This window comes from Lampris incognitus, chromosome 4 (assembly GCF_029633865.1).
Source record: "Lampris incognitus isolate fLamInc1 chromosome 4, fLamInc1.hap2, whole genome shotgun sequence".
NCBI classification, from domain to species: Eukaryota; Metazoa; Chordata; class Actinopteri; order Lampriformes; family Lampridae; genus Lampris; species Lampris incognitus.
The window spans coordinates 38572923-38586293 of NC_079214.1; the positions used below are offsets into that span (position 1 = coordinate 38572923).

Genomic DNA, 13371 nt, shown 5'->3' on the forward strand with positions numbered 1-13371 from the left:
AGCTGTGCTGCAGTTTTCCAATCCTTATTGTTACAAACACAGGGATTTTCACACATGTGCTTCCCTAGTCTTTCAAAGTTCACTAATATTTACTTATACTTACTCACTTATTTACTTACTTACAGTGCATCAGGAAAGTATTCACACCCCTTCACTTTCCCCACATTTTGTTATGTTACAGCCTTATTCCAAAATGGATTAAATTCCTTTTTTTTCTCATCAATCTACACACAATACCTCATAATGACAAAGTGAAAAAGGTTTTGCAGAAATTTTTGCAAATTTACCAAAAATAAAAAACTGATATTGCATGTACATAAGTATTCACACCCTTTACTCAGTACTTGGTTGAGGCAGCCTTGGCAGCGATTACAGCCTCAAGTCTTCTTGGGAATGAAGCTACAAGCTTGGCACACCTATATTTGGGGTATTTCTCCCATTCTTCTCTGCAGATCCTCTCGAGCTCTGTAAGGTTAGATGGGGAGTGTCGCTGCACAGCTATTTTCAGGTCTTTCCAGAGGTGTTCAATGGGGTTCAAGTCTGGGCTCTGGCTGGGCCACTCAAGGACTTTCACAGACTTGTCCCGAAGCCACTCCTTCGTTGTCTTGGCTGTGTGCTTAGGGTCGTTGTTGTGTTGAAAGGTAAACCTTCGCCCCAGTCTGAGGTCCTGAGCGCTCTGGAGCAGGTTTTCATCAAGGATCTCTCTGTACTTTACTCCATTCATCTTTCCCTCGATCCTACTAGTCTCCCAGTTCCTGCCGCTGAAAAACATCCCCACAGCATGATGTTGCCACCACCATGCTTCACTGTAGGGATGGTATTAGCAAGGTGATGAGAGGTGCCTGGCTTCCTCCAGACGTGACGTTTGGCATTCAGGCCAAAGAGTTCAATCTTGGTTTCATCAGACCAGAGAATCTTGTTTCTCATGGTCTGAGAGTCCTTTAGGTGCTTTCTGGCAAACTCCAAGCGAGCTGTCATGTGCCTTTTACTGAGCAGAGGCTTCTGTCTGGCCACTCTACCATAAAGGCCTGATTGGTGGAGTGCTGCAGAGATGGTTGTCCTTCTGGAAGGTTCTCCCATCTCCACAGAAGAACGCTGGAGCTCTGTCAGAGTAGTGACCATCGGGTTCTTGGTCACCTCCCTGACCAAGGCCCTTCTCCCCCTATTGCTCAGTTTGGCTGGGCGGCCAGCTCTAGGAAGAGTCCTGGTGGATCCAAACTTCTTCTATTTACGAATGATGGAGACCACTGTGCTCTTCGGGACCTTCAAAGCTGTAGAATTTTTTTTGTACCCTTCCCCAGATCTGTGCCTCGATACAATCCTGTCTCGGAGGTCCACAGACAATTCCTTTGACCTCATGGCTTGGTTTCTGCTCTGACCTGCATTGTCAACAGTGGGACCTTATATGGACAGGTGTGTGCCTTTCCAAATCATGTCCAATCAATTGAATTCACTACAGGTGGACTCCAATCAAGATGTAGAAACATCTCAAGGATGATCAGTGGAAACAAGATGAACCTGAGCTCAATTTTGAGTGTCATAGCAAAGGGTGTGAATACTTATGTACATGCAATATTTCAGTTTTTTATTTTTAATAAATTTGCAAAAATTTCTACAAAACCTTTTTCACTTTGTCATTATGGGGTATTGTGTGTAGATTGATGAGGGAAAAAAGGAATTTAATCCATTTTGGAATAAGGCTGTAACATAACAAAATGTGGGGAAAGTGAAGGGGTGTGAATACTTTCCGGATGCACTGTATATTACTTGTCTAAATGCTGTTAAATGTCTATGTCATAATTAATATACCAAATATAAAGATATTTGAAAGCCTACGTGGCAAATAGAATGGATTCTGATTCAGATTTGCTGGCTCACGGGTAAAGAATGGACACCTGCATCATCCTTTCATCATTGTCTGATAATTTTTCTTGAATTAGGTTGTTATTATTCCAGTATAACCTGAGCCCCTTCAGCATCTGACTACTGTACTGCTTACTAAAGTGTGTGTGTGTGTGTGTGTGTGTGTGTGTGTGTGTGTGTGTGTGTGTGTGTGTGTGTGTGTGTGTGTGTGTGTGTGCATCTGTATATTTTTGTAGCTAGGGTGTGTCAAAGAAGTAGTCAGAAATAGAGAATTCACAGATGGATGTGAGCGATTTTAACTGTGATATTTTGTGATTTGAAAATGTACATCTCTGCTTCTAGTGTTACCAAGTGGGACGTTTCAGAGTTGATCGAGTGTCTCTTATCAACACCGTTCCTGTGCTGTCTCACTCCACCTACTATGGTGGCCCATCTGGGAGACAAAGTGATACAGATAGTAATTTAGTTGAGTGTATCTGACATCGTGATCACAGTCTGTGAAGTTCTGGCTTCAAATTGAATGAGAGATAATAACTGAGACAGCAACTTCTGTGGGAAGTGACAGACTATTCAAAACAGTTTACCCATTTCTTATCACACACCAACACTCCAGTGCAGAGATTTGCTTTCCTGAATCCAGCTGTCAGAGATTAAGAAATGAAAAAGGCTGCTGTTCTGTGACGAAATCCTTTTTTTTTTTTAGTTTGAATACATTTTATTTTTATTATAAGTACAGTTCAGTAGTTACAAAACGAAGCATCTGCCATGAGGATACAGCGGAACAAAAAAAAAGAAAAAAGAAAAAAAGAAGTGTTCAGCTCACAAGACAGGTTTCGTACATAACTTGAGGAGTGGAATGCTCATTATAGCTGGTTGAGAGAGTGAGAGAGAGCCCGATGGGACCCTCACCACCAACTTCATATCTTTACGTTGATGGAACACGGAAGTCGGGGTCAGAGGTTAAAAACTGAGGCCGAGTCCTCTGATTGGTTGGTGCACCCAGTGCCAAACTTCTGATTGGCTTGCTAAGACCCCCATTTCCATTATCCTGCTTTAAAACACCATAGTATATTTCCCTATACCCTCTGCTTCACACTTTTCTCGCAATCTGTTTATTTTATTATTCTTATTTTCATGCTCTCTCTCTGTGCCATTTCGGAATTAGGAGAATGATTAATTGTAATCTAGATAGAAAAAAACAGACTATACTACACATGTGTGTCTGCAGTAAAATCTCTCATGTTGGTAGTGGAGAGTATGAAAACCACCTGTTGAAGGCGCTAGTGGGTCGACACTGCAAGTCAGAATGGGGTGTGGTATACAAAACAAATTTAGGTAATCATTTTGTCAAAGCCACATACAGTATAGAGGTTTTTCAAACCAAAAGAGGGTATTATATTTGCACTGTACATACCGCATTAAAGTCTTCTCTGGGTTCACAAAAAATGACATAGAAACATTTCACAATGCCAAGGGACACACAAACACACACCTTCAGTTTAGTAAGTTAGCTAGTTTTGTACTGTCTAAGTTGGACTTATAATACTATCACAGTGCAAAAAACCTCTGAGAAACAAGCAAAATAAAGGGGAAAAAAAAGAAATTGAGAGAGACAGTCCCTCTGTGCGTAATGAAATCTGTATATATGGGGGAAATCTGTTTGCAGCACATGAGACGATTGTCAGTCTTTTCTCTTCTTTTTTGATCATTAAATGGAGAAGGCAGTAATGTACAGTACGTGTAAAAAAAAAAAAGAAAAGAAAAAATGAACCCTACATCCTATCGTCTAGCACAGCTACGTAGCTTTGTAGAAGCAATAACAGATGACTTGTATCTAAGCTTATACACAATGTGTTTTTTCCCATTTTTTTGTCCTTTTTTTGTCATAAAGTAAATACATCAAACCATTTTCAGTAGTCAGTAACACTGTGCAACAATGATTGGTGGCAGTATTTTACAAACATGGGGACATTTAGAGTCCTCGAGGTGGACATGAGAGATGAAGAGAGATGGGGCAAATAAAGAAAGTAATTGTACCCCTTTTTTTTATATTGAAAACTTTTATTTTCTCCTCCGTCAAACTCTAGAAGAATGCCCTACCTAAACCAGATGTGGCCGTGTAAACTACTGTCACGTCTTTGCTTTTGCTCTTGACAAACAACTTTAAAACTTCATTTTCAACTTTTTTTTAAGCTACTGTATATCTCTCTATGTACATTAAGCGCCTCAGGACGCTGCGTTAAAATGATATAGAACAAGGAAAATGGGGGATGGGTTGTATACCGGGGTGAGGGGTGCATACTGTGGTAATAGGTCGTGTTATTGAGGGGGTGAGCTAGCTAACAGGTAGGGCAGTTTGAAGACATTCTGTCTTTTTCCATACTTATCAACATCATCATTTGCAATACCGCCAGCTGTCCCACCGTCGTTATACAGTAAGTGGTCAATAGGTAGGCCGTACCCAGCCACGACAACACCGTGCGTGCACCGCGCTTGCATCTGGAAAACAAAAGCCTTGTCATAGATTGTCATATGATGCCATACGAGTTATACATTTTCTTTCTTGGTCCATATTTAATGTGAGGCATGGCCGTGTAACACACAGTAATAGCGGCCTTTTTTTTTGACAAATAACAGCGGAGCTAGGAGGTGACAGCTCCAACCCTGGCTGTGTGAAAGTGTGCTCGGTCTCTGCCAAAAAAAGGTCCAGTGGAATGGAAACAGAACAGTGGAAGTGTGTCCTCTATGCTAAAGAAGAATACATTCCAGGTGTGGCAAGGTGGCGGTCCGTAGAGCCATGGCGGGTCTTTGTTCAGACTTCATTTTACAGGAGAGGAGAGTCTTTGATGGGTAAGCATTTGATTAACACTACTGCTCAGTCCTAATGAAACTAACAAACAAACAAACAAACAAACAAACAAACAAACAAACAAACAAAAGAGTTCTAGGTCGAGGAATGTATCAGAGATTGCAAGGTGAGTTACAGGGACTGCTATTGGACAGGTAGTTTTGTCAAAAAAAAAAAAACATCAGACCAGAGAGAAGACAAAGAAGATAGGGCCTTCAGACCACAGGAGACATAAATGAGGGAGGTTACTGTCACTTTGTTTAACGTCCAAGGAGCCTTTTACGAGTCATTTTGTCCACCTGGCAAACCTGCTCCCCATGGAAACAGTCCCAAAAGTTCCTTCATATAGTTTACGACTTCTCCTGGTTTTGACGGTAGTAGTTTTTTTTTCTTTCTTTCATTATCTTCATCTTAAACAAAGTCTGTTATAGTGTATTCCTTCATCATTTATCCTTCATCACCATCCTCCTCCTCCTCATTATCATTGCCTTCATCATCCTGTATTGCTCCGGAGCAGGCCATTAGTCTCTGTTTAGAGCGCGGGCGTCCAGCCCCTCGGGGTTGCCTAGGTTATGCTTGTTAGGGTGGTTAAGGTCGTTGTTAGGGTGGTTGGGGTCGTGGGTCAGCGCGGGGTCATGGGTCATGGTCTGGTCCTCCTCTCCTACCCACAGATGCACTACGGCCAATAAGAGAACAAGAGGCATATTAGCACCATTGACCCAACACACCGACCCCACCATCCAACACATACAAACACACACCCTCAGCATAGGATCAGATGGTCAGTGGGGGTTGTATTGGAAGAATGAGTCTTTAATGTGATGGATACATATCAGCAGTGTAATATGGATATGATGCTTAATGATAAATATGAGGCAGAAGAATGAATGGACAGTTTTTGGTATCAGTCTCTTGTTTTTTTTGGGGGGGGGGATTTTTTCCCTCTTTTTCTCCCCAATTGTACTTGGCCAATTACCCTGTTTTCTGAGTTGCCCCGGTCGCTGCTCCACCCCCTCTGCCAGTCCGGGGACGGCTGCTGACTACCACATGCTTCCTCCGATACATGTGGAGTCGCCAGCCGCTTCTTTTCACCTGACAGTGAGGAGTTTCGCCAGGGGGACATAGCATGTGGGTGGATCACACTATTCCCTCCAGTTCCCCCTCCCCTCTGAACAGGCGCCCCGACTGACCAGAGGAGGCCCTAGTGCAGCGACTAGGACACATACCCACATCCGGCTTCCCACCCGTAGACACAGCCAATTGTGTCTGTAGGGACATCCGACCAAGCCGGAGGTAACACAGGGATTCGAACCAGCGATCCCCGTGTTGGTAGGCAACGAAATAGACCGCCACACTACCCGGACGCCCCAGTCTCTGTCTTAAGTATTGTTTGAAATGAAATTCACTGTCCCAATACTTTAAATCTTACAAAACATTTCTGATACTGGCTCCATTAGAATTAAATCTTACTGATCTGAGTATTCGTTGTGTGTGGTTTACTCTAGCTCTATCTAGTCAACACTAATTCATGTGAGCAAAAAGATGAGAAAAGACTTTGAGATGAGGTTCGGTTAATGTGTTTCAATATGTAACATGCTTCACAATAATACATCTACTATGAGCAAAACGATCTACAACTTATTGAAAGAGATTGTGATGAGGTGTTTGGTGCAATAAGCATTTCTAAAATGACACAAATCACTAACACTTTCTGAATGTGACAAGTGAAGTAGTTTTATACTTGTTCCAAGCAAGTTTGCTGGCCTGATAAGTGCGACAACACAGTGGGTGAGAAGTTAAGTGAGTAATTTTAATAAAAAAGTTTTAAGACTCGGTGAGACACTAAGAAATGCTTATCTGTAATTAGGTCCCACAGCAGCAGCCACTAAATAATACAACTTGTGTTCCCTTCTACGCTTTCATTCCCTCAGCAACTTCTGAGAAAATCATTTTGCAATAAAACGCCACCGAACACATTTGCATGTCATGTTCTTTTAAAGTGGCGTTATGAATCTGACAAAACCAAATTAAAACACGGGTTTATTTGAACTGCGCTCTCGCAAAGATGGAAACGATATCAAAGTGAAAGGAAGTGCTGCGGCAACAGAGGGAAAATAAAGCGCTAATAACATGATAAAACATCTTTTAGATCCACCAGCAAGTAATGACTGTGACTCCTGCTCTCTCCGCACCGAGCACACAATCCCTGCATCGCTCCACATCCACAATCTAATGCGAGTTTCATAGGGGCTTCTAATTTAAATCCACCATGTCACTCGCTTCGCTTGGCCCCGATGATGTTTTTAAAGGGGAATTTCAGAAGCTATTTCCTTACCCTGATGGTAATGCTATTACAACTGAACGTTTAACTTCAAATTGGAACATGTAGAATTTGATCTTGGAGATTAGATTCTAACAAATACACCTACTCAACAGAAATTAGAAGAAAAAAAACCCCATGCAGACCATCATAGATAATGTAGCAGAGAGTAAACATGCCTAAACACAGTTAGCCCGACTTTTTTACGAACTTAAGTTCATAAATTCACTCTATACATCAAAATAAATAGTATCAAATTAAGTTATAGAGAAAAGTGTATTTCAGTTGAATAAATAGATTTTAATTTTCTGACAATGTTGCCTGTTAGCAGTTGGTGGCAGTTGGTTGCCAAATGATGATCACGGACTGAAGATCATCATTTAGCCACCTTTTTATTTATCATATCATCACTGGACATCAACATAACCAGTTCAGTGAGGGTCAACACATACAGTTCCACTGCACAGTTGATGCGTTTTAATCGTGTAGTGCAATTTCTATGTATCCGCAAATGAATTCCCGTTTATAGCTGTCATACCCTACTATTGCCACAAGATGGCAAACTAAGACAGTAAATGGGACCAAGATTTTAAAGCAGGCCAGGTCTTCGGTATTTATACAAGCCATTTCAAAGTGCAAGATACTCAGGTTCAACATTTCTGTCTTAAGAGCCGTAAATAGACTAATTTAAAAAGCTCCAATTTATGCGTACATATTTAAGTGAAAATGACACAGTGATATGAGGTATGCAGTCGAAGGCAGATATGGGTTAGCATTACCATCATCATCACCGTTATTATTATCATTATTCCTAAGGACAGCATATGCAATACAAGGAAAGTGGAGTTTGCTGCTTTACAAAGTGTCTCCTACCTCCCCAAGGGCACTTCCTGCCTTTGACTTCCCTGTAAAGAAACTTCCTGTAACGAGCTCCAGATTAGGCCCCATATTTGATTTTCACTGTTCATTAACTAAGCCACCTGGAATGTTATTATTTAAGCACGGCGCTCCTTCTCCCCAAACAACTGCCGCTGCGAAGGGGGAGATATTTCCTGGCCAACTTTATAGATTTAGCATAACTTCCACTCGCAGCTTTTAATTTCCCATCCGGGTAGGCAGCAGATGCACCTCACAGACATAGAAAACCTGCTTGGCATTTATTTATCACTGGAAAGCAATCTATCTGTTTTCACCGAAGACTATGAGACCATTCTTAGGCTCAGTTGAAAGTGGGTGGCTGGTGGAAACAGGTTGACCTTGCGTTTTTTGTTTTATCAAGAGCTAGCTCAGTATAACACTGATGCATTAACCGATGAAGAAGGACAGTTATAATCTCACACCTGAGACGATTCGCCCTAAAGCACTTCGTTCTGTGCCCGTTTAGATATGTATGCAGAAGAGTAAGAGCACCCCCGCCTGGTGTACTAGTGAATAGCAACTGAAAATTAGGCAATTATTGGGGAGAGGGCCTTAGAAAGGAAAACATATGGTTTGAGGACACATAGCTCCAGGATCCATCCACTGTTGATACATGTGTCATGCTTAACAGAATGGATAAATGGTAAGGAGAATGGAGCGATCGCCTACCACCACACTTTGAGCATGTGCTGCAGACCATCATGAGACACGAGGGAAATGAGTGTCTGCATGTGCATGTGTGTACGTGTGAGCATATGTGTTTGGTCTCAGAGGTCTCACCTGACATTAATAGTAGGTTTTGAAGGCATCAAACGATATGCCCTCTCCAAACACGGGCCGCCATTTTGCAATTAAACACGCTTCCACTGATAAGAATAGTGTTGTGGCGCTTGTATTGCATCGCTTGACATTACAGGGAATGAAAAGGCCCAGAAAATGTGGTTTCTTTCTTCTTCTTTTTTTTAAAGGAATGTATACTACATCCTCTCTACCTGCCCTAGATAACAAATGTTACTTTGTTGGACTGCACACATTTCAGCTAGAGCCATGGAAACTACGGGGAAGTGTCTGTGCAGCTCTCATGCCGTTGTTTGAGAACAGCTCTGCTATAGCTGATTGCATTCCCACCATGTGTATATATGTACCTCAGCCCGCACAGTACGCACCTCCACTGAATGCTTTGCTGAGCTCTGCCTAACCTCTCTGTGCCACTGAAGGTGGCTGTGGTTCCTTTGTTTCCTCTACCAAGCATCCGGGCCACACTGGCAGGGTGTTGTTCTTGGCACAGCCCCGTCTCATTGTACAGCCCGATATTTATAAATATGTAAATATGAGCAACACCAGGCATAACATGGCCCGCTTGTGTACACCAAGGAGGAGCAGCAAGGAAGTGAGTGCTGCCCCCCCCCTCCCCACGACCAAAAAATTGTATTTTTAGACGGTTTTAATGAATACAGGATGTTTATAGTTACCAATCCCTGTGATTCACACAAAAGACTAGAAAAATCCACATCTACCCGCCACCCCTCCTCTGCTCCCTTCCCATTCACCCACCCCCTCTATCCCCCCCCATCCCTCAAAGCAATACTAAGGGAAGAAAAAAAAGCAAATTTGTGGCGAAACGCAGCAGGATTGTTGTGTTCCCAGTCTGCTTTCCACTCAGATCCCTATTAGACAAATAGAGTATGGTGTTAAGGTGTTACAAAGAGTGACAAAAACTCCTGTGTTAGGGGTGGAGAGCGGGCGGGCGAGAGAAAGACAGAGATAGATTGAGAGAGAAAGAGAGAGCAAGAGTGAGAGAGAAGAGATGTACGGCAAAAACGTTCCTCATGACCCGGCATCAAGGCAGAACGCAATGTGTGTTATTTCTGTTTTTGTTGCAAAAATAATACAAACGCTGAATCAATATGTGCAAGGAGTAGATAAAGAAGGCTGTCTGTTTCTATTGGCTGTGATGAGTGTGTGTGTGTGTGTGTGTGTGTGTGTGTGTGAGTGAGTGAAATGACTCTATGTCAACTTGTTCTCTTTTTATAAACTCAGTTTTGTTATTCCAAAAACTCCCAGGCCTAGTGTGAGGTGATGAGCATGGCAGGAAGTAAAGATTTGGAGAAAACAGAAACCAAGTGAAAAAAAAAAAAGAGTTGGGGAAACAAGGACAAAAGGAATGTCAGTGCCCTCTTCCTTCCTTTCTTCCTTTCTTTCTTTCTTTCTTTCTTTCTTTCTTTCTTTCTTTCTTTCTTTCTGTCTTTCTGTCTTTCTGTCTTTCTTTCTTTCTTTCTTTCTTTCTTTCTTTCTTTCTTTCTTTCTTTCTTTCTTTCTTTCTTTCTTTCTTTCTTTCCTCTCTCTCTCTCTCTCTCTGTCTCTCTCTCTTTCCTAAAGTATTTCTGAAGCTAAAAGATTGCTGTCTCGATAATACCTCCGCTGAGCAATTTAAGCCCAAACACTCAGATGCTACAATCTGTCTTCCCTGCCTGATAGCGCTTTTCTCTCCTCTCCTCTCCAAATTACTTTCTTTCATATCTAATTATATTTGCTAATGATCTTATAAGAGAATAATGGAATATGCTTGATCTATTACCTTTTTTTTCAATACATAAATACAATGCAGGGGGAAATGACTGTTAAAGATGGGAGGAAATGTTTTTCCTTTTTTTCCCCCCTTTCTTATTTTAATGTTTTTGATGAGAAGGAAAATGAAGTTGGGAGCCACAGGGTCATTAATGGGCGATGAATACAGAGGTCATCTCTCACATTGTCTCTGACATTTCTCCCGCCTGACGCGCTGAAACAGTAACAGCTTCACACGTGTCCTCATCGTGGTGCAGTAATCTGCACCTTCTCCCTGTTCTCTCCACCCACCAGGACAGTGGCTCTCACAGCGGGGGGTCAGGGCGGCTCATGAGATGTTTCAGGCGGTCATAAGATGACACGGAAAAACAATATTTCAAATTGAGGGACACATCTCCAATCTGGAGATGTCTCCAATCTATGGCGACGGGTATGGGCGCAAGTCCATGAACCCTGGGATGGCATCCGGCGCGTCACCTGTGCCCCTGTCCTTCAGGTTAGTGGTTGTATTAGGAAGGGCATCCGACTTAAAATTTTGCCAAATTAGTATGCAGATTGACAAGACCATACCAGATCGGTTGAGGCCTGGGTTAACAACATCACCAACTGGTGCTGTGCCCTCACATGGCACTGATGGAAACTGTCAAATCCGCTGTGGCAACCACTGAGAAACAGGGAATAAGCCGAAAGAAAAAGAAGAAGAAGAGGGACACATCTCCAATCTCTGTAATAAATGCTTTTCTCTCATAGAATATCTTCGTCCTCAAAGTTGCATGCGATGGCCTGAAAACGGGACGTAAAACTCATTATCTGTCTCTGTTCGCCATGTCATGCATGCACGCCTGAGTCACGGGGTCACCCATAGGAATCAATGCATGTATTGGGGTCGCGAGCCAAAGCAAGGTTGAGGAAAAACTGATCTGAAAGATATCCGCATCAAATCTAAAGTGGCTTTAAACTTTAAAAGTTGTGCCGTGCTTGTTGGACAGAGTTTAAACTTGGTGTCATTAAGTGATCGATTGATACATCTGAATTTTATTTTTTGAACTACACAAAACAGTCAGTAGACTCGGTTAAGCATGTCAGAACTCAGAAACCAAACCCCAAATAACTAAATCAAACTGAACAGCCGAACATGATCTAAATTATCATATTGTGCTCCTGAGCCGTTTTGAGGGGTCTGTTTGTGTGTCTGCCAAGGGTTTAGTTGCCTTGGAGGCACCGCTGGTGGGATGGGATGTGTTTGAGAGGGGCCCAGAGGCCAAGAACCTCCACCCCAGCACGCGTGAGCCTCCGAGCCTGGACAAAAAGCGTTAGGAGGGGGTGGGGGGCTCCGCAAAGACGGGGGGGACAAGGCAACCCACTTGAGCATTTGGGACAAAACACTTTATGCATTTTTTTCCTTGTTTATGCTAAGCCAAGAGCCTTGAGAGAAATGACCATATCTGTTTCTCTACGCATTAATCACGGCACCTGTTCCTCGCCCTCGCCTTTCTGTCTTTCTATCTGTCTCTCTGTCTCTCGGTCTATATTGCTCTTAATCTGTCTGTCTGTCCTTTTCTCCTCCCCCCGGCGTTAATGAATAACTCTTCTCTCTGTTGCCAAGCCCCTGTCCTGTCAACCACACCCCTCCCTCCTCGTTTCCTTAAGCCTCTCCTCCATTCTTCCCTCCTTTCCCTGACGTTTTTTTTTTCTTTTTTCCCACAGGCCCCGGGACAAGCCGTGCTATGACAGGCACTCTAAACCCCCCGCATTAATGGAAGGAAATGGCATTCGATCCCTGTTTGATCTCCTAATCATTTCTGCTGAAATGATAATTAGCGCCCTTCCAATCCTTTCACAGAGGGGGAGGCAAATACATAAATACCAAAAAAAAAAAGAAAGAAAGAAAGAAAGAAAGAAGAGAAATCTTCTGCTTTTTAGACCCAAATGACATCTCAGTCATCACTCGGACATATTTCTGACCAACAGGCACTTTGCCTATTCTAAATTTCCTGTCCTTTACACAGACAAGCATGCACACTCCCATGCCTGGACCCATGCAAGCTCTCTCTCTCTCTCGCTCTCTCTCTCTCTCTCGTTCTCTCTCTCTCTCTCGTTCTCTCTCACACACACACACACACACACACACACACACACACACACACACACACACATATACACACACACACACGTACGTGCAGTGCCTGGTGACTGCTTTCTGCGATTCTTTTTAGCTGACATAATCCTGATTGATTCGTTCAGCAGATAAAAAACCGAGTCCACTTCTGCCCTTTACTGGGGGGCTGGAACATAATACCGCCTTTTATTCAGCAACAATGTAACATAATGGTGTTGGAATGTGCAGGGAAAAAAGGGCCACATCTTAAATGCTTGTGACACACTGTGCTTTGAAAAAGGCTGCAGTCTAATGTAAAAGAGAGGGAGGAAAAAAAAATCATTAAGCTCCCAGATTACCCATATGCCCCTGCGTTAACAAGGTCAAATGAAGGCTGTTGTTTTGTAGGAGTTGTTTTCTTTTTTTTTCTTTCTCGCTCTTGTTTGTGTGTATGCATGCGAGTGTGTGTGTGTGGTGTGTAAGTGTGTATACGTGTATGTAAGTGTGTATATGTGTGTTTGTATTCCTGCTTAAGTGACGTGCATGCATGTGTGCGTGCGTGCATGTGCACAAGTGTGTTCACTTCTGTTTGTCCCTGCAACCCTACATTGTTTTCATTGTCATAGGACACGAAGACGTCGAGGATTTAAGATCTCGAGTTTCCCAAACCCCCGCCACTGTCCGCTCATTGTAAAAGGAAGCTTTTGTTTAGTGGTAGGAAGAGGTGAGGTCATCTCCAGTCATTGGAGCCACCAC

The 13371-nt window shown here is 42.8% G+C and overlaps 1 protein-coding gene across 1 annotated transcript in view; it reads right to left on the reverse strand.

The window, feature by feature from the left end:
* Positions 1–5172: 5172 nt before the first annotated feature.
* The window catches only part of znf536 (zinc finger protein 536), an 89407-nt gene continuing 81208 nt past the window's right edge, over positions 5173–13371 (reverse strand). Inside the window, exon 4 of the mRNA XM_056279133.1 lies at positions 5173–5387. Coding sequence (XP_056135108.1) covers positions 5233–5387 — 155 coding nt within the window. The 3' untranslated portion in view covers positions 5173–5232. The remainder of the gene's footprint in view (positions 5388–13371) is intronic.